The sequence below is a fragment of the Xenopus laevis genome, chromosome 2S (assembly GCF_017654675.1).
Source record: "Xenopus laevis strain J_2021 chromosome 2S, Xenopus_laevis_v10.1, whole genome shotgun sequence".
Lineage (NCBI taxonomy): Eukaryota > Metazoa > Chordata > Amphibia > Anura > Pipidae > Xenopus > Xenopus laevis.
Genome location: NC_054374.1, coordinates 24,222,372 through 24,242,961, shown reverse-complemented (window position 1 = coordinate 24,242,961; position 20,590 = coordinate 24,222,372). Strand labels below are relative to the sequence as shown.

Below are 20,590 nucleotides of genomic sequence, written 5' to 3'. Positions count from 1 at the left end.
CAAATATGTCTCACATAATTTAATAACCTGATCAAATCTTAAATCAAAGTGATGACAGTATTATATCTTATCTTAATGGTAGTAATTCAATCGGCAGTTTATTCTCTATATCAATGGTTCATTCAGCAGTCTATTCTGTATCACCATTCGGTATATCCTGTCGATGTTCTATAGGGAATAAGGAGTATAAGGAAATAAAAACAGTAATTAAAACAGAATAAATACTTATTAAAAACAATGAATGACTGATCTATATTATTGTGCTTAAATCATATTCTTTGTTCATACCCTTAAAGGAGAAGGAAAGGTTAAAACTAAGTAAGCCTTATCAGAAAGGTCCATCTAAATATACCAGTAAACCCCCAAAGTAGTGGTGCTCTGAGTCCCCTGTCAAAAGAAACACTGCATTTCTTTCCTTCTATTGTGTTCACATGGGCTTCTGTATCAGACTTCCTGCCTTCAGCTTAAACCTCATTGCCCTGGGCAAGAGCATGCTCAGTTTGCTCCTCTTCCCCTCCCCCTTCCTTCTCTGCTGTAATCTGAGCCCAGAGCAGGGAGAGACTCAGGCAGGAAGTGATGTCACACCATGTTAATACTGTAGCTCCTATCCTAAACAAACAGAGAGTTTCTAGAGCTTTTTACTCAGGTATGGTAAAACATTCTACAGAATAAATATAGCATTCTAGCTTGCACTATTGCAGCTAATCTATTGGCAATAAAATGCCTCCGTAGCTTTCCTTCTCCTTTAAGGCTTAGAGTCTCAAGTCTACAAATCCAACTTGCTTCACACTTTAGTAATAGTTTTATACAAACACCCCCTTCTCCTGTGTTTTAAAACTTGCTGCAGTACTTGGAAACGCAACTGTGATACAGAATGACCCGCCTCAATAAAGTGCTGGGCTACAGGGCTTTGTTTCACTTTTCTCCTAATATCTGACTTGTGTTCCCCTACTCTATCTTTTAGTGGTCTCGTGGTTTGTCCCACATACATGAGTCCACAGGGACACTTTAAAGCATAGACTACATAGAAGGACAAGTAAGTATGATACCCTTTTATCTTAATTGCTGTACCTCTATGTGGGTGATAAACGGTATCCCCTTTTAGACAACTGTTGCAATGTTTGCATGACAGACAGGGAAAAGTACCGTTTTTCTTCACTCCCAGAATTTCCTGCCTACACTTTTTCTTTGGGCCAACATCAGCCTTCACAAGTCTATCTCTTAGAGACCATGCTTTTTTGTATGCAAGTCTTGGTGGTCTCTGGAATATATTCAAGCTAGGAAACTCAACACCCAATAGACGCCAGTGCTTGCAAACAATTTTTCCAATATGGCTCGATAAATTATTGTATTTACTGGAGAAAATCATTCTATCATCCTTCCTTTTTATGATCTTTTTCTTTGTGATGTGCCCAGTCATAGCTTCCCCTTTACATTTCTCCAGGGTTCTGCCCGGATAACCCCTATTTAGGAATTTTTTCACCATTTCATTTATTCTCACAGATAAGTTCTCTTTTTCTGAGACTATCCTCTTCACTCTCGAAAATTGTGATTTTGGAACTGATCGCTTTATGTGAGATGGATGAAAGGAAGAATGCAATAATAGGGTGTTTTGTCCATTGGTTTCACATACAAATCTGTGGCTAATCTACCTTCATGCTTGTACACCAAAACATCCAAGAAATTAATACTCAGAGGATCATATTGTATAGTAAATTTCAAAGCTGGTAGATATCCATTCAATTCTCTATGAAAATCCAATAGGCTCGAATGTGGCCCCTCCCACAGCATAAAAATATCATCTATATAGTGATACCAAGCTTTACAGTGTCACTGAAACAATAAATTTACATAGACATATGTCTCGTCAAATAGATTTATATATCGGAGATATGTTGAGACCAGAATTGACCTGCACATAAAAAAGGATTAAATTAACAGAGAATAACACCTCGTAATACACTATTTACAACTGACCCCAACAATTTACCAGCAACAATATATAATTATGGTATCAGTAAGTGAAGGCAAAACAAGTCAAATAACCCTTTAAAATGAGTGAATGTAAAATTGATGAGAGGGTTATTCTAAGAACTTTTGTCTTTTACATTCAAAGAAGGAGGCTGCTTTGATGTTTTCCGCTTAGGAAAAAAATTAAAAACCTCTCTCAAATCTTTCCTAAGTATTAATGAATTTTGTTACAACAGCGCCATCTGCTGGCCAGTTTCCCACCAGTCTGACCACCAAGTAGTCAAGGAAGTTGTCAGGAGAGAGAAAGAGGCTGCTCTGATGTACTTCTGCTTAGGAAACGTTTGAGAAAGTTGTTTCCTAAACAGAAGAACATAAGAGCAGCCTCTTTCTTTCTTTCTTTCTTTCTTTCTTTCTTTCTTTCTTTCTTCCTAAACTAATTGGTGGTCAGACTGGTGGGAAACTGACCAGCAGGTGGTGCTGTTGTCACAAAATTCATTCATATTAACAGTACATATTTCCCTTGATATCTTTAAATTAAAAATAGAAAATAATGATTGTACATTGCAAAAGAGCTAAGAATAGCCCCCTTAATCAGTTGTACATTCACTTATTTTAACAGTATCCTTTAAGGGATGGTAATGGATAAATATCAGGGCCTCCATTGTGTGAGCAATGACTCCGGCCCTAGTGGGCGTGCAGATCAGCCATCTCCAGGAAAAGTTGCAGACTCAGCTCCTCTAGCGCATCCACTACCTGATGACTCTAGGAGAGATCTGAGAGATGGCAGATAGAGTAGACTAAAGGAAGAAAGGGTGGCACAGCAAGTGGTTTATCACAGATTTTGCGCTTGAAAATAAAAAAGGAGATACTATGGCCACCTTCATTCCAGTGATAGAGAGCAAAAGCTGCAATAAATACCAACCAACACACACTGTTATAAAATGAGCCTCAGCCCATGCCTTGCAGAAGAGCAACTAAAGAATGAACATGAAGGATACATTCACTGACTGGTACTGATGAGGTCAAGCTTTTTATCATTCCCCAGAATCCGCTTGACTTGCTGTGTTCCTCTTCCCTCTGAAACATGTTCCTCCTGCTGCTATTCTGTTAGAGCAACTCTGAGGGTTTCCATTGCAATCTCCAAAGGTACCAAAATGAATAAAACCAGTAAATAAAAGATGTCTACCAAAAAGTTGACCATTTTTGCTTATCCCATGATGACAGGATCAAAAACGCCCTTCTGCGTCGGCAGCTGCACCGCCTTCACTATAATTTGAAATGTGCTGTACCCTTCTGATGGTATCAACTGAGATTAGGGGCCTCTACATGATGGACAATGGACTTTGGGGTATATTATAGGATTCAGATAACATTAGGCTTTAGAGGCCTGTGTATAGTGCAAAAAGGGCAGAGGTGCATCCAGATAAGGGATCTCTCAGGGACACCTTGTGTCTAATACACAGATACCATTCCCAACGTTATCTGCACCACTCGGTATCAAAGTCTCTTGTCTGTGGCTCTGTTTCAGTGTTACAGCAGCTGCGGAAGACTCGCCACCCCCATCCAGTTTGCATTTTAACGGGATAATGAGCAGTCAGAATATTCATATGCAAGAAGGATTACATGGTACCTAAAAGTAATAAAGACAGTGACAATGTATATGATTGAATATGTATAAGGAACTGAACTGCCATTATGTAACTGCCACATTATGACTTTTATATGGTTTAAAATACATTTGATTGTAACCTGCATGTAAAAACTAATAAATACTTAAAAGATATAAAAACAAAAAAAGCTACGGAGCCGCTGAAACTAGTTGTGTTCATTATAATTAAGCAAATCTAAATGCAAATGAGCATTTGATTTACGTATTTGAACTCATTTCATCCCTAGTAAATGTGCAACCCAAGAACACATTAAATAGTATCAGTGAGAATGAAAAAAAAAATGTTCATAATCAAACTAATGAGGCTAATTGTACCACCATTTCCCTAATCTAAGCACTGTGGAAGATTATAAACTATTGGCAGTTGCTGCCCTCTGCTGGCAATGTGTGGGTTATACCTTCACTAGTCTTCCCATACTGACAATTTTACATTTTTTAAAGCACGCTGTAAAGGTGGCCATAGACTTATAGTGGCCATAGCGGGAGCAGAGCAGAGCGATATCTGCAAAAAACTTGAATGTTGGTCGGCTCGTCTATCAGGCCGGCCAAACAATTTGAATTGGGCACCTTTGAAGGCACTTAAACATTGTTAGTGGTAAATTGTCAGATACAGGTAGAATTCTATTGTTTCTATCTTTATACCTGATGATTCAGCTCTACACGTGTGTATTGAGATGAATGATCTTTCCTTGTACGATCTTTTCCAGGAAAGAGCGTAATTGTAACATCTATGACCAACGTTAAAGATTTTTTAAACATCTTTTTGTTATCGTAGGACCAAGCTTATTCTAAAAGTAATTTTTGAGCCTGACTGACCGATTTTCTGACTGATGTTGGATGAAAAATCATTAGATGCACGATCGTTCTGTACCCACTAACCTCAAGGTAATTTGATGGATTTGTCGGATCGCACTAAAATTTGTCATTAGGGAGAGAAAAATTGCAACATCTATGGCCACCTTAAAGGATAAGTAAACTAGGGATGCACCGAATCCAGGATATAACTATATGTACAAGAGTTCGATATTATATCAACTTCAAAATCATTACCATAATAGAGCTAATATGTAACTGTCTAGAAATATTACTGTGTGAAGAACCCCTTCCTCTCCCATGTATTTTGAGAAATTCATAACGGAAATTATTATGATATTTACTGCAATAATTCATTTTCATACAGCAATGGTATTAACTCAACTTGATCAAATTTTATATATAGTGTGGTTAATACATTCAATTTAACAATATATAAAAAATATAAATTATAAACAAACAATGGAAAATATAAATTATATACTGTATGACAATGAGCCGATTGCCCGTTCTAGCTATTATTTGGTCAATATTAAATAACATGAGAGAATGAATTTCAACAAAAATTATAGTTTGATATACAAAAAGAGATTTATTAAATTAGAAATATACAATAGATTTTAAATACAATTTTCTTGCTCTACAAATGACTTTAGATACTAAGCAATGGTTAAAAAAGTTACAATTGTTTCTTTTTTTTTTTTTTTTTTTTAAAGTGACAAAATAAATAGATTAAATAGACACATGAATTCATACAAGGAAATGTAACGCTATACAACATAGTAACATAATTAGCCCTCATAGGAAATACATTTGCTTTTATATTTATGTTTATGTGTATCTAGTGATTTTAAATAATACATAGTTCACTTTAATATTTGGATATGAACAAAAGGTTTGGTTTAATACAGGTTTTTTATTTATATAAAAAATGTTTTTCACATACTTATTTAATAATTTATACTAAAATATGAATACAACACGTTATATTTTTTTTGCTCCTTGTTTTAAGATATTATATAATAAACATGAGCAATATGTATATTTTAAATAACGATATTTTAGATATGAGTGTTAATTACACATATAATCTATATGCACCTGTATTTCTAGCACGGATGTTAATCACTTTTGCTATTTAAGTCTGGAGTCACGTGACTTTTACTGACTCTGAGGAAGTGCCGGGAGATCAGGCAAGAAACGCGTAAGTCAGCCCTCTACACCCACCGCTGTAACCCTCACCTATGTGTGTGTTGAAATAAAGCCTAATATTTTGCACTTATGCTGTTGCCTTCACATCGTGTCCTGGATTGGCGCCGATAGTCACATGATCCTTAAAATCATGTGACTTTCATCACAAATCCCCCTCAATGATTTGCAAATGAAAATTAGGGTTTGGTATTCGGCCGAATCTTTCACAAAGGATTTGGGGGAAAGTCCAAATCCAAAATAGTGGATTGGGTGCATCCCGAAAGTAAACCTTTAAAATAAGTGAATGTAAAATTGATGAGGGTACTATTCTAAGCATGTTTGCAATTTACATTCTTTTTTTTTTTTTTTAAATTCCAAGATATTAAGGGATACATATACTGTTAATATGAATGAATTTTGTTACAACAGCACCACCTGCTGGTCAGTTTCCCACCAGTCTGACCACCAAGTAGTCAAGGAAGTTGTCAGGGGAAAGAAAGAGGCTGCTCTGATGTTCTTCTGCTTAGGACATTTTTTAGAAAGGGTTTTAATCTGTTTCCTAAGCAGAAGAACATCAGAGCAGCCTCTTTCTTTCCCCTGACAACTTCCTTGACTACTTGGTGGTCAGACTGGTGGGAAACTGTAGATTACAAACATGCTTAGAATAGCACCCTCATCAATTTTACATTCACTTATTTTCAAGGTTTACTTATCCTTTAAATTGCAAGTCACAGTTTCCCCAAGAAACCTGCTTATCTTAAATTGTTACAATTGTTTTTTGCTTATCTTAAATTGTCACAAATATAAAAGTGGTTTGTATCTTTTTCTGGCTGTTCAGTGCAGAAGATCAAAGAGAAAGTTTTGACATTTCAGTAACAATCCTGGAGTGCGGGTTGAGCTGTCAAAATCGGGACTGTCCAGCGAAAAACAGGACAGTTGGGAGGTATGCTTCCCTGTACATATACTTACAGTCAGGGTTAAACACAACTTTTACACACTCATATTGCAGTTAATGACCCCCAACTCTTCTTACAATTAAAATGAGAGTGCCCAGGAGTCCACAGCTCACGTACAGGTTCCTGAGCTTAATCTTTATTTTTTTCAGGAAAGCTAAATGACTGACCATCCTGCCTGTGGGGGGTGATATTCCTTTCTGAAATTCCACCAGCACACAAACTGATCCACAGAACCAAACACAGCCCCTTCCTGCTGGAGTTTATGGCTTAGTGGATACTGCTGATTAGCAATATGGGGGGAACCTGATACACTGAGCTCACAACAAGTGCAGTTAATCAGTCTGGCAGTCCCGCAAGACACTAGTTCTCTCTTCTTAATCCCTTTATATAATACATAGGACTGTAACTTTTCTGAGGCTGGCATCTCAGATATTTAAAGCAGGACACATTTAAAATCCAATCCACACAGGAGTTTATGTAGATGCCTTTTGCATGGCTTCCCAGCAATCAATGCAGCCTGCAGCATGTAACTGTGTTACCTGGCAAATAGGCATGCAATTTTTTTTAAGTGCCATAATGGGAATTAACTGTACCTTGTGGAGGTTAAATGAGTGTTTAATGCATTCGCTTAAAGGAGAATTCAACCCCAACGTTCAGGGTCGGACTGGGGGGCTTGGGGCCAACCGGGGCTACTGCCCCAGGGCCCCCATGAAATTTTTTATTTTTGACCCCTGATAAAGAGTGGTCGCACCACTGAGAAGCAGATCTGGTGTCCCGCCGGCCCAGTCTGACACTGCTAACCATGCAGCCATCATTGGATGGGTCCCGGGCGCTCATATTATTGTAAAAATGTGCTAAAGCGAAAGTGCAGGCGGCGCCTAGACGTTTGTTTAAAGGATAAGTAAACCATTAAAATAAGTGAATGTAAAATTGATGAGGGGGATATTCTAAGCACTTTTGTCATTTACTTTCATTATTTATTTTGTTTTTATTCCAAGATATTAGGGAAGGATTTGAGAGAGGTTTACATGTTTTCCTAAGCAGAAGAACATCAGAGCAGCTCAATGTAAAACTGATTAAGGGGGCTCCCCCCCGAAACGTTGATGTTTGGTGGCTGAATAAAAGGGGATATTCCCCGACTGCATTAATCAGCGTGTGTGCGGATCCGTTTTTTATACACATAACTTCCTTGACTACTTGGTGGTCAGACTGGTGGGAAACTGACCAGCAGGTGGCGCTGTTGTAACAAAATTCATTCATATTAACAGCACATGTATCCCTTAATATCTTGGAATAAAAACAAAATAAATAATGAATGTAAATTAAAAATGTGCTTAGAATATCACCCTCATCAATTTTGCAATCATATATTTAAAAGGTGTACTTATCCTTTAAGGAGAGGTAAACAATGCATTATGTTTGATCATATGGCAATACACAGCATACAGAAAAGGTTAAAAGAGAATGTTGCGAGGAATATGCTGAACTTGGGGCTGCAAAGATTTCAGCACAGCCCTGCACAAAACATTTCCCATAAGTCCATATTTCAAGCTTTTGCTATACTTTGGGTTTATTTAGACATTTTCCTTTGATGGATCCAATGTTCGTTGTTAGGTTTTTAGGGGGGAAAATGGAAACTCCAGTTGAGCCAGGACCCCACTTTAGTAGAAGCAGTCGTTCCCTAATGAGCCTGTTTTTCGGAGCCCCAAATAAATGTGATCTCACTTTATCTGAAGAGTAATAGTAAATGTATATGGGAACATGTCTATGTTCTTTTAATCATACTTCTGTGTCCCAATTTGTCTTCTTCCCATCCTTGTGTTTCAGCATCTCCCCTTGCCCACAACCTGTGTTCTATTTTTTACAAATAAAGTCCCCTCTTATTGCATTACCCACCTCTTCATGGTACCCACTTTGCATTTAATTTTATCTCGCACAATGTCTGTGTTGTATAATTCCTTCCATCTGTTTCTCCTCTGTTTTATCCGTCTGTCACATGATGCCCTTCTGCACCATGTTCTTCTATTTCCTCTCCTACTACCCATCTCCCATCTTCTTTCTTCTCTCCTCCTTATGTCATTTCTTCTTCTTCTTCCTGTGATGAAGTTCATATATTACCTGGTGGAGAACCCGTCCCAAGATTTAGAGTTGAACTGTTGATTAACCCACTTATCATTTTAAACATGATTATAGTTTTGTATTACTGTGTATTATTATAGAAGGTGTTCGGATTTCATATATTTATGTATTTATCAGTAGTTTGCTTGTTCTTGGGTAGAGATCTAATAGCTTCATAAGACAAAAACCTGTCCAAGCAACTTTGCCATAAATGAGCACCAGATCTGTGTCGTATGAGTCTAGTGCTCAAAATGACTGAAGACCTCTGGCCTAGAACTTTGGTAGAAGGAAACCAAAAATGAAAGTCAACAAACCCCTTGTAATTGGGTGATAATGACCCAGTCCTAATTCTTCATCATACTAAATGGTAACAACACAAAATTAGGTCTCAAATATACCAAATGTGGATCATCAGTTGATAATTATCTCCCAAAGCACTTGAGTAGTTGATGTCCAATGGTACGTTGCATGAAAGCTAAAGCTCTATATATATATATGTAGATAGTTGAGTCTATATTTGCAAGCAGTGAACAAACACCATTTGTGAGAACATCTAGCTATTTCATAGACAATTAAATTTATTAAGGAACATAATTCAACAGTTTATCGTCGCTATATATATTCAAGTTTAGACGTCTGGTCCTGAATGATCGAGTGAAACCCAACGGCACAAGATATTGTTCCCTTCTTCTGGTAATGAAACCATGTCAATGCCTAACAAAGGTTCTCTATCGTATAAAACTCATTTCCTGCAGCAAATGCTTGTTTTACAGCTAAAAAAGTGATGTAAAAAAGATGTATTTTTTCTAATACACTGCAAATACAAAGTAATTTTTTTGGTAGGAACTATCAGGATATTCCTTCCTCGAGTTTTAGGTGGAACTTGGTGTCCTTTCTTAAGCCTCAGGCCTGTGGCCTGCTTGTGTCTTCTCCAACTCTTCTGAGCAAGACTTTTTACTTATTTTACACGACCAGCGTTATGTCATTGTTTCTATATTTACCACCCTTGAGTAGCACCAAAAATATTTCTTGATGTATGAGGTTACTTAGAAATTTTCTAACATCTATAACAACGTTTCCAATGGCTTTCGGTTAGAACTTGCCCATAGCTATTTTATATGTAAACAAGCCTTCCTCCTGAGATTTGTTTCAAGTTCTAATAGAAGATCTAGTGTGTAATGCCATGAGGGTACTGTCCTGGGACAGAGAAGGCTGACTTTGCTTTGGAAAGGAGAAGGCTACAAGAAGATGTGCTCTTCAGACAATGGCACAGTAGGTCACCTGTGAATAGATACATAGAGATAAATGTTAACTTATCTTAGCAGGTGAAAAACAGATGCTATTTACAGTAGACAGGCCCGGACTGGCAATCTGTGGGTTCTGGCAAATGCCAGAGGGGCTGCTATAAGATGCCATAGAAAGTCAGTATTTAGTGGGCTGGTGGAGGCTGTTTGGGCCTATATGTGAGCTGATTGGGCCTCTGTGTAATTGAAATGCCAGGGCCTATTCTAATTCTCAGTCCGGACCAGACAGTAGAGGTCCTGTCAAACCCAGATCCAAGTAGGAAGAAAGGTTAGGGGGGCAGGTACACCATTGTCCAAGGTGCTCAATGAACTGAACCTGTGGTTCTCCAATCCAAGTCCAAGGGGTTGCATGGGAAGGGTATTTGATAATTCATGCTCAAATAGCATTAAATAGTTTGGCTAAACCAGATTGATTTGTGCCCCCTCACCTGTGGATTTTTTAATGAACCACACAAATGCCAAGATGGGGCATTGGCTGATAGAACTGTCATGGACAGACCAAATGTGTTCCTGTGGATTCACAAAATAGTCTATCCAGTCTGTGTACTACGTTGGCCATGGATGATCAGCCATTGTTGTCAAAATTTTCCATGTTTTGTTAATTCATTGTTTTCTTTTAGTTTGCATGATATTAGAAGTACAGGTATGGAATCCCTTATCCGGAAACCCAATATCCAGAAAGCTCCAAATTACGGAATGGCTGTCTCCCATAGACTCCATTTTAACCAAATAATCCAAATTTTTAAGAATGATTTCCTTTTTCTCTGTAATAATAAAACAGTACCTTGTACTTGATCCCAGCTAAGATATCATTAATCCTTATTGGAAGCAACACCAGCCTATTGGGTTTATTTAATGCTTAAATGAATTTCTAGTAGAGTTAAGTCATGAAGACCCAAATTACGGAAAGATCCGTTACTCGGAAAACCCCAGGTCCCGAGCATTCTGGATAACAGGTCCCATACCTGTATTAGAACTACCCTGTCCCCTCCTGTGACATCAGACATGGGTGAGTCAGCGTGGGTATTTATAGTATAGCAGTGGGTCTGGTTGAGTTTTGGCAATAAATACTCTGTGCTGCTAAATGCTTAATGTAAACTAAATGTACTTTGCACTGAGAAAGTTATTGATACTGAAGTGTCTGTTAAAGTTAAGCTAAAATATATTATTGATACCAGTTAGCTTAAAGGGCACCAATCACAGCCAAAATCGAACACATATTAACAATCTGACCAGTACAAGCTAAACACGTTTAATCAAACTATATATATAGTTTTTTGAAAAAACTGCAGGTTTTTAAAAAATCCCTTACTTTGTCAAATGGGTTCTTTCACTGAGGGAGGCCATACTGTGACTATAAAATAGACTCTAATATGCAAATTTCAGGAGCATGCTCAGATTGTAACACTGATTTGAGTATTCTACCCAGAATGCCTTGTTTAAGTAAACTCCTCCACTAGAAGTATGAGGAGATTTCCCTATCTTGTCCCCTGCTGGTAAAGTCATTATGCAAATGAAGGGCACACACTAACTTCCAGCAGGTGGCAGCACTACTGAACAGCAGCTAACACACAGGTTTGGCTGATTTGAAAATAGCTTAGAAGGGTTGATAAGCAAGCAAGGAATTTCAACTGAGCATGTGCGAGATTTCAGAGCTGCTGTTGGCTGGGAAGATATAGGTAGGAGGAGCCAGTGAAATCCAAGATGCCTGCCTCAGCTAGAACTGCAGGGGAGATAGGGGAGATCTTGCAGAAGGAATAGTGAGCTGATCATTTATATTATACAAACAATTCTAACTGTTTTAAAAATCGCATTTCTTGAACTTTCACATAGTGTATTTACTTAGTAAATTATTTTGGTCATGATTGGTGCCCTTTAAATATTACAGGTCACCTACCCTGCCCTCATACGTTCCCATCAGAGTGTTTTAATACTCCCCACAGCTTGAGTCACAGGGGCAGATTTACTAACTGGCGAAAATTCTCCATCGTCCGCTTCACACCCATCGCAACACTTCACCAGGTGAAAATTTGCCCAAACAACGATAATTCACTAACATGCGGAGTTTCGTCCTGGGCACCGAACAATGCCGAATTTTCTGTATCGTTACTTTGGCAATGCGAGAAAATAAAAGCAAAGATGCGCTAGCGTTCATTTCTGCCTAGCGTAAATTCGCTAGAGGTCTTGCGCTCAGGTTAATTTACATACGGCTGCAAATTTAAAGTTGAATGGACGTCTTTATGTTATATGTTGCAGCAAATACATTAAATTTCCACTGTTAATGACACATGTCCAGGGAAGCTTTATAAAGACAATAGAGTTGTTATAATACCCTACACATGAGGCCACTGTATAGTTAATGTTCCATATGTTAGAAAATGTATGGTTAAGGCTTTTGCAGGCTATCACTCTGAAAAACGAAGACTCCAGCTTTTTTGAACCTTGATGCATTTTCTAATCAGAGAATATGATGTAAGTAACAGAAGATTGAGGAAGATCTATGGACTCCATTGCACTTTGCCTGGTCTGAGCTGGCGAAGGCAAGTCTAGCGAAAGAGGTAACATTCCGTAAAATCCACATTTTTGTGAATTTGCGGAGTAACGTCCATTCGCCAGAGTGAAAAGTCGCCTGGTGATTAAGTGTGAATGACAGCTAGCGTCTGTCTCTTTCGCTAGCGAATTGGTGCCTGCACCCGTTGGTAAATTGGTGATGTCCCTGCGGGCGGTAAACGCTAGCGAATTGATGCTAGCGTTAGCCACTTCGCCCTTTTGTAAATCTGCCCCACAGACTCCTTGACCCACTCACCCCTCTAGGGTGGCTGCCATCAGAGTTTCCTTGTTAAGGTTTAACTGTCCTTTTAAGTCTATCCCAAGCAGTATTGGTTAATACATGGTGAAAATTGTACTTACCTATGAAATGGGCTCAGAACAGTCCATATCAAGAGTGAAATTATTCTCCAGGAGCAGAGACAGTAGAATGGAAAACAAAAAGGTTATAATGATTAAGGGTCAAGTAATAAATGGTGACATTTTTACATCAACTCTACGTCAGGTAAGACATTATCCCAACCAACTTCTAATGTTCTGACCATTGAAGATATAAAGGAAATTTACCAGCCTCCCAAGGGTTTACTGTCTCTAAGATCAGTCTGGGCATCAAATTAACCTTCAACAGAAAATTCACCCAGTTTAAAATTAGGTAACATAGTCTCAAATAATGGGTCAAACTGCCAAATTCAATCTTATTTTGAGATTGTATTTATAATAGTACTTATTTATATTTGTTGCAGGTCAGTTCTATAGAGAGAATTCCTATACATCACCTGCTTTGGTCGCACATGTATGACATCTATTATCCAGAAACCCGTCACCTAGAAAGCTCCAAAATACAGGAATGCCAATTTCCATAGAATTTTTCAATTTGACTGATTTATTATTTTTTCTAAATCTTTATAAGAAATTGCCTTCTTGCTAACATCTAAAGGATTTTTTTAGAAGTTTTAGAGTTGTTAAAAGAAAATATTTTAGAAGAAAGACCCCTTTATCATGAGAACCCCAGGTCCCAAAGTTTCCAGATAATAGATCCCATGTTGCAACAGCTGCAAAACTTCATACTTGGAATATCTCTGACTTTCAAAAAGAAACATCTGATAAAAACCAACTTAGCTTGAACTTTTGGATGAATTTGGTTTTTCTAAAGAAAAATCAAATCTGTTGAAGGTATAATCTCGCTTCTTGTTATGGTTAGACCCACATCTACAGCGCATTGTGGTCTTGGAGCAAAACATACCTCACATTTTGTTGAAGAATTAAGGTTTTTTTTTTACATGAGTTAAAAATACAGGACTTTTCTACCTATACCTTTTCTATCTGTCTGTTCCTTTAGTGCGGAAAAGCACAGACATTGAACGCAACTGGGAGTTAGATCTGGTCTTCAGAGGACAGTTACAGCCACTAAGAAAAGAGAAATGCTTTAGTGACTATAATGTGGTGCACATTGTTGTACTCAAGCCGCATTGGCAAAGGTAATAGATTTAAATCACATACACAAAAAATCTATTCAATACTGAGTCATGTATAAAATGTGTTTGGCTCATTGTATATGCTCAATAATTCAATAAACGGGAGTTTTCAAGGTTGTCTATTCTTAAACCCCAAAACATGCCCTCTTGACCAAATCTCCAGGTTACCATGTTTGGTTTATGGTATTTATTCACTTATTCTTATAAAACCTAATGGGCAGGTGTTTTTTTCTATTAAAAATTGTTATTTTATTGTACCTTTGGCACAAGGTTTACCCTAGAAGTATTTCTACCATCAACTAATCCTTAACTGGCTGCTAATGAGAAAGTATGTACAGATATGGTATTCATTATCCAGAAAGCTCAGAATTACGGAAAGGCCGTCTCCCAGAGACTCCATTTTATCTAAATAATCTAAATTTTTATAAATGATTTCCTTTCTCTCTATAATAATAAAAATTTGTACTTGATCCCAAATTTGTACTTGATCCCAACTAAGATACAGTATAATTAGTCCCTATTGGAGGCAAAAACAGCCTATTGGGTTTATTTAATGTTTACATGATTTTCTAGTAGACGTAAAGATCCAAATTACTAAAAGATCCATTATCCAGAAACCCCCCAGGTCCCAAGAATTCTGAATAATAGATCCCATACTTGTGTTTATTGTATCCAACAGATCCAAACAACATAATAATATATATATTTTTTAATTGAATGGCCTAGAAGGCATTTTATAGTATTGACATTTAGCCAATTGTTCCAAAGTAGACCAAGACTAAAATTGAACCTACAATTCTTAAAAATGCAGTAATATTTGTCCTTGCCAAAATAGAAAATAAATTAGATACTGTAGAGGTATAGACAGACGTACCTACAAAAAGTAGATAGATTGATGATAAATAGATAGATAGATAAATAGATAGATAGATAGATAGATGATAGATAGATAGATAGATAGATAGATAGATAGATAGATAGATAGATTTGGCCTTATTTAGTTTTGTAACCTATTTTCTACCAGCCAATGGTAGTGCTGAACCAAATATACCTTAAAGGGATTAAATAAGAACTATAGTCTTTCAAAGCACATTTTTCAAAATCCAGATTTTTTTTTGCCCTTTCATGCACCCCATACCTTCTTTTTTTTCACCTCAACATTCCTTTTTGATTTTAGACTGTTAAGTCATCTGAACGGGCTCTACTACTAGCTTTGCTTAACCTGCTCAGCGATCTGGAGTCAGGAATGAACTCAGCATTTAGCCATGGCATCTCATGGCCAAGTGGTTCATATTCAACAATATCTGATTCTAAAGCTTCAGGGTCAGGAAAAGCGTGGTTGGAGTTGCCATGCTCTGATGGCGTAGGATCATTTGTGACATGATCTGAAACCATCTGAATGGGAGCTTGCTCGGTTAGGGACTGTTTAGAGGGTGATTTTAAGGGTATAATTTCAATTGGGGCATCTGCTTCTTGAGGCAGATCAGACGTTGCATACAAAAGGGGGCTCTCTAACAGAGCTTGAACTGAGCCTGCTCTAGAAGAAACTGGTTCAAAGAGAGCAGGTTGGGATGGAGCCCGCTCCGAAGCTGCTCGTGAAGAACCTCGCTCCGAAGGTGCACGATCAGATGGGGCATGTTCAGAGGCAGCACGGGAGGGTGCTCGCTCAGAACGGGCACAATCCAATGGTGCATATTCAGAGGCAGCTCGGGAGGGTACCCGTTCGGGAGTTGCATTGTTTGAAGGTGTTCGCACAGAAGGTGTATACTCTGAACCTGCATGCTCAGAAGCAGCACGAGTGGGTGCTCTTTCAGAAAGTGCACGCTCAGAGGGGGCTCGGTCAGAAGGGGCACGCACTGAAGGGGACCTCATTGAAGCAGCACGTTCAGAAGAAGCCTGTTCAAAAGTATCAGAAGCTTGCACTTTAACAGCATCTAGCTCTTCTGCTTGACGGTAGGATGGCAAAGTTTCATCATAACCCTTTGAGATGTCTTCTAGAAGCCCTGTGCTGCCTTTTTCATAGCCATTAAATTGTGCTGGAAGTGGGCTGGCTTTTAATCCAACTTCAGTCATTGGGTAGAAATGGGAGACTACTTTCTCTTCTTCAAGCAGCTTATAGCCTTTAGACTTTGGAATAGAAGAAATTGCTATGGAGTGCATTGATTTCTGTGAAACTTCTCCTGGCAGCTGCTGGGGATGCTGATCTTCGCTCCTCCGAAAAGCAAGTCGAATCTTCTTCCAACCCAAGTGGCTAATCTCCACGACATTCAAAAAGAGAGAGACTGCAGCCACGGCTAACATAAACATAATAAAAATAGTTTTCTCAGTTGGTCTGGAAACAAAGCAGTCCACAGTGTTTGGGCAGGGCCACCGATTGCAACGATACAGGGGCTTGATCGAGAAACCATAGAGAAAATATTGGCCGACCACAAAGCCCACCTCAAAAAGGGTTTTGAATATAATGTGGCAGATGTAGGTTCTGAGGAGAGTTCCTTCCAAGCGAAACTTCTTGGTTCCTTTGGTACTTGTGTCTTTTGTGGTCCTGATGCTTCCCTGATCTGGAGCAAGTGGTAATCGTTCTTCATTCATCTCATGCTGCCTGTTCATTTCAGCCTCCTCTCTCTCCTTTCTTTTCTCTTCCATGCGAACATGGTGCACAGCATGCCCTACGTAGACCAGTGACGGCGTGGACACAAAGATTATCTGGAGAACCCACAGCCTAATGTGTGAGAGAGGAAAAGCTTCATCATAGCAGACGTTTTCACAACCAGGCTGCTGAGTGTTGCACACAAAATCAGATTGTTCATCCCCCCAGACAAACTCCGCAGCTGTTCCCAGTATAAGTATCCGAAAAATGAAGAGAACAGTGAGCCAAACTCTACCGATCACAGTCGAGTGCTCATTCACTTCTTCCAAAATGTTACCCAGGAAACTCCAGTCCCCCATGGTTAACTCTCTGCAAGAAAATAAACATCCAAATTAACATTAAGAACATCAATATTGCCGTTAAAGGATAAGTAAACCTTTAAAATAAGTGAGTGTAACATTGATGAGGGTGCTATTCTAAGCACTTTTGTCATTTACATTCATTATTTATTTTTCTTTAATTCCAAGATATTAAGGGATACATGTACTGTTAATATGAATGAATTTTGTTACAACAGCGCCACCTGCTGGTCAGTTTCCCACCAGTCTGACCACCAAGTAGTCAAGTAAATTGTCAGGAGAAAGAAAAAGGCTGTTCTGATGTTCTTTTACTTAGGAAAGGTTTTTAATTGACTTCCTAAGCAGAAGAACATCAGAGCAGCCTCTTTCTTTCTCCTGACAACTTCCTAGACTACTTGGTGGTCAAAATGGTTGGAAACTGACCATGTATCCCATGTATCCCTTGATATCTTGGAATTAAAGAAAAAATAAATAAATAATGAATGTAAATTACAAAAGTGCTTAGAATAAATACAAGAGGTCCTCTGCACTCAACCCATTTTCATTATATTAAGGACATTGAAACATGTTGTGCCTTAAGCTACTACAAATGCCTAACCCTTTAAACAAAACAGGGATCGTTTGTCAAAAGTGCTTAGACTAGCACCCTCATCAATTTTACATTCACTTTTTTTAAAGGTTTACTTGTCCTTTAACATGATTTTCGAATGAAAATATCAGCTTTTAGCCCTTGTCATATATAAGTTTTATAAAAAGATTGAGATAATAGATGTTCCAGAACTAAACGTAGAAACATTTTTAAGTCTTGTTTTTCCTTAGAATGTCTTCACTTGATACGGAACAAATGTCACCCGACCCTTGTTTATTTACACAAATCCTTCTGCATGGCAAAGTTTGTAGATAACAATATTTCAAATTTGTTTAAAGTTATATATGGGTGTGTATTTGCGGGTCTGTACTTTGCCTTTTCTAGTTAACAAAAGAGGAAGAATTAATAATTGTACAGATATGGGACCTGTTATCCAGAATGCTCTGGACCTGGTGTTTCAGATCTTTCCAAAACTAGAAAATCATGTAAACATTAAATAAACCCAATAGGCTGGTTTTGCTTCCTATAAGGATTAATTATATCTTAGTTGGGATCAAGTACAAGCTACTGTTTTATTATTACAGAGAAAAAAGAAATCTTTTTTACAAATTTGGATTATTTGGATAAAAAGTGAGTTTAACGGAGTCAGCCTTTCTGGATAACGGGTTTACGGATAACTGATCCCATACCTGTATAATAATATAATGGGTAATTAAAAGATAAGATGTCCAACAATTTTGACTTTTTTTTTTAATAATTTGATTAAGATTATTCATTATTATGAATCGTTTATTACTTTTTAACTATTGAAATGATTTTATTATGACTATTCATTTTTGACTCTTTATCTTTTATCTTTTTTTTAGATTTTCAAATGATTTAATTAGAATTCATTTTATTCCTCGTTTTTTTTATTTGTTTTTTAAATGACTTGATATAATGATTGCAATTAAAAGTTTGGTTCAATAAAAGAAGTTTAGAGATGGGATTAAAAAACAAATCACATGAGAATCGGGCCAAATATTCCTGTTTCTTGTTAATTTAGAATGTGTAATGTTATCATTCTTTAGAACTATATATATATAATCTGTTAAACAATCTGCTTATTTATTGCAAACTCACTAAAAAGTGCATCTAATACTGTATTTGCTATAAAATTAATTTAAATATATAATGGTTAACTGAAATATTCACAGTTTCTTTGAATTACTTATGGCTCGTTTATTTATTTTCTAAAAGTGTCATTGTAGAGTATTATGATTTTTTTTATGTTTTTATGTATTAACATTTTAAAGATTAATTAAATAAAGAATTTTAGAGATGTGATTAGGTAATACAAGGCACACACTGAAATGGGTTGTTCACCTTTCAATTAACTTTTAGATTTTATTTAGCAGCTCTCCAGTTTGGAATTTAAGCCATCTGGTTGCTAGGGTCCGAATTACCCTATGGGACCCTATAGGACCCTATAGGAGAGGTCTGAATAGAAAGATGAGTGACCCCTATTCGAAAAATGGGATGAGTAAGAAGAAGGCAAAAACCATGACAAATAAATCATGAAAACCGATTGACAAGTTGCTTAGAATTGGCCATTCTATAACATACTATAAAAGTTAATTAAAGAGGAACCACTCCATTTGTTATAATAATATAATAGTTCATTTAAATATAATATTGTTACAAATGGCATCATTTTTTATAGGATTATATAAAAATGACTTTTTTTTTCTTTTTTTTACATGATTGAATTATAATTGCACGAAATGAATGGGTCAATTAAACAGCGACATTTTAAAAGACATATTTTTATCCATTATCTATTTGCTGATGGCATAAAACCAATTATCATATATTCCCTATATTGTTATTCACTATTATTATTCATATATTCCCTAAAGGCATGCAGAATAATCAATACATTAATTAAAATATTATAAATTAAATTAAAACATCATAAAAATACAATTACTAACCACAGTGACTCTGTTTCTCAATTACTCTAAAATTCAACAGTAACAATATAAAAGCAATATATACGGTAACCTAAAATACTTTCATTTTTTATGCCTGCAACAAATATAGAACACAGCCCTATCATTTTAAATCACCTAAAAATATCGCACAATTGCTTTAAAAAATATTTTTTTTTTTAAATTGCCTTCAAAATATAGTTAGGTCAATAAAAGCGTACAACAACAAATGGTACAAAATAGGCAACTTGCCACGCAAAAGCCACTGGAGAATTTGTCCCCTCTCTTGGCAGTCCCGGTGTCAAAACTGAACTTTTGTCTCTGAACTTGCTTACCTAAAGTCCAAACCCAATCGCCCCACTGAGCAGCAGTGACTCAATTGATCCTGATAGGTTGGTTTTAGAGCCCAGAAAAATGTAAGCTCTGAGCCAGACAGCCTTTATGAAAGAACAACAACTGGTGACGTGTGAAATAATGGAGAAGAAAGGGGCAGAGGCTGTGTAAATGAATAGGAATGTATAGGAGATAAAAGGAATGAAAAAAAAAGTGGGATTCTGAACACTCACACATACAGTAGCCATCCTACTACATGGATTTGTTTCCTCCAATGTAATGTTAGAGAAAGCAAATAATATTTTATTTAGTGTACTATTACTAGACATGGTTTTTTATATATCCAGTTAGGGATAGATTTGGGGTGAGAGCTTATTTGTGCCCTGGGTACCCCTGGAACTATAGCAGGGTGACTGTTACCCCAATGTGTCTATATATCTGTAACCTTGTTATGAGCTAAGGGGGTCCAGCCTGAAGGCCAGTTAGGGGGAGATTTGGGGTGAGTGCTTATTTGTGCCCTGGGTACCCCTGGAACTATAGCAGGGTGACTGTTACCCCAATGTTTCTATATATCTGTAACCTTGTTATGAACTAAGGAAGCCCAGTCTGAAGGTCAGTTAGGGGGAGATTTGGGGTGAGTGCTTATTTGTGCCCTGGGTACCCCTGGAACTATAGCAGGGTGACTGTTACACCAATGTTTCTAAATAT

The 20,590-nt window shown here is 37.3% G+C and overlaps 1 protein-coding gene across 1 annotated transcript; it reads right to left on the bottom strand.

Moving 5' to 3' along the window:
- Nucleotides 1-9,274: 9,274 nt before the first annotated feature.
- On the bottom strand, nucleotides 9,275-19,906 carry gja8.S (gap junction protein alpha 8 S homeolog). Its single transcript, XM_018248948.2, has 3 exons — nucleotides 19,885-19,906; nucleotides 12,933-17,000; nucleotides 9,275-9,999 (listed from the first exon to the last, which is right to left on the bottom strand). The coding sequence occupies exon 2, from the start codon at nucleotides 16,988-16,990 to the stop codon at nucleotides 15,218-15,220; it is 1,773 nt and encodes a 590-aa protein (XP_018104437.1). The 5' UTR covers nucleotides 16,991-17,000; nucleotides 19,885-19,906; the 3' UTR covers nucleotides 9,275-9,999; nucleotides 12,933-15,217.
- Between the last annotated feature and the right edge of the window lie 684 nt (nucleotides 19,907-20,590).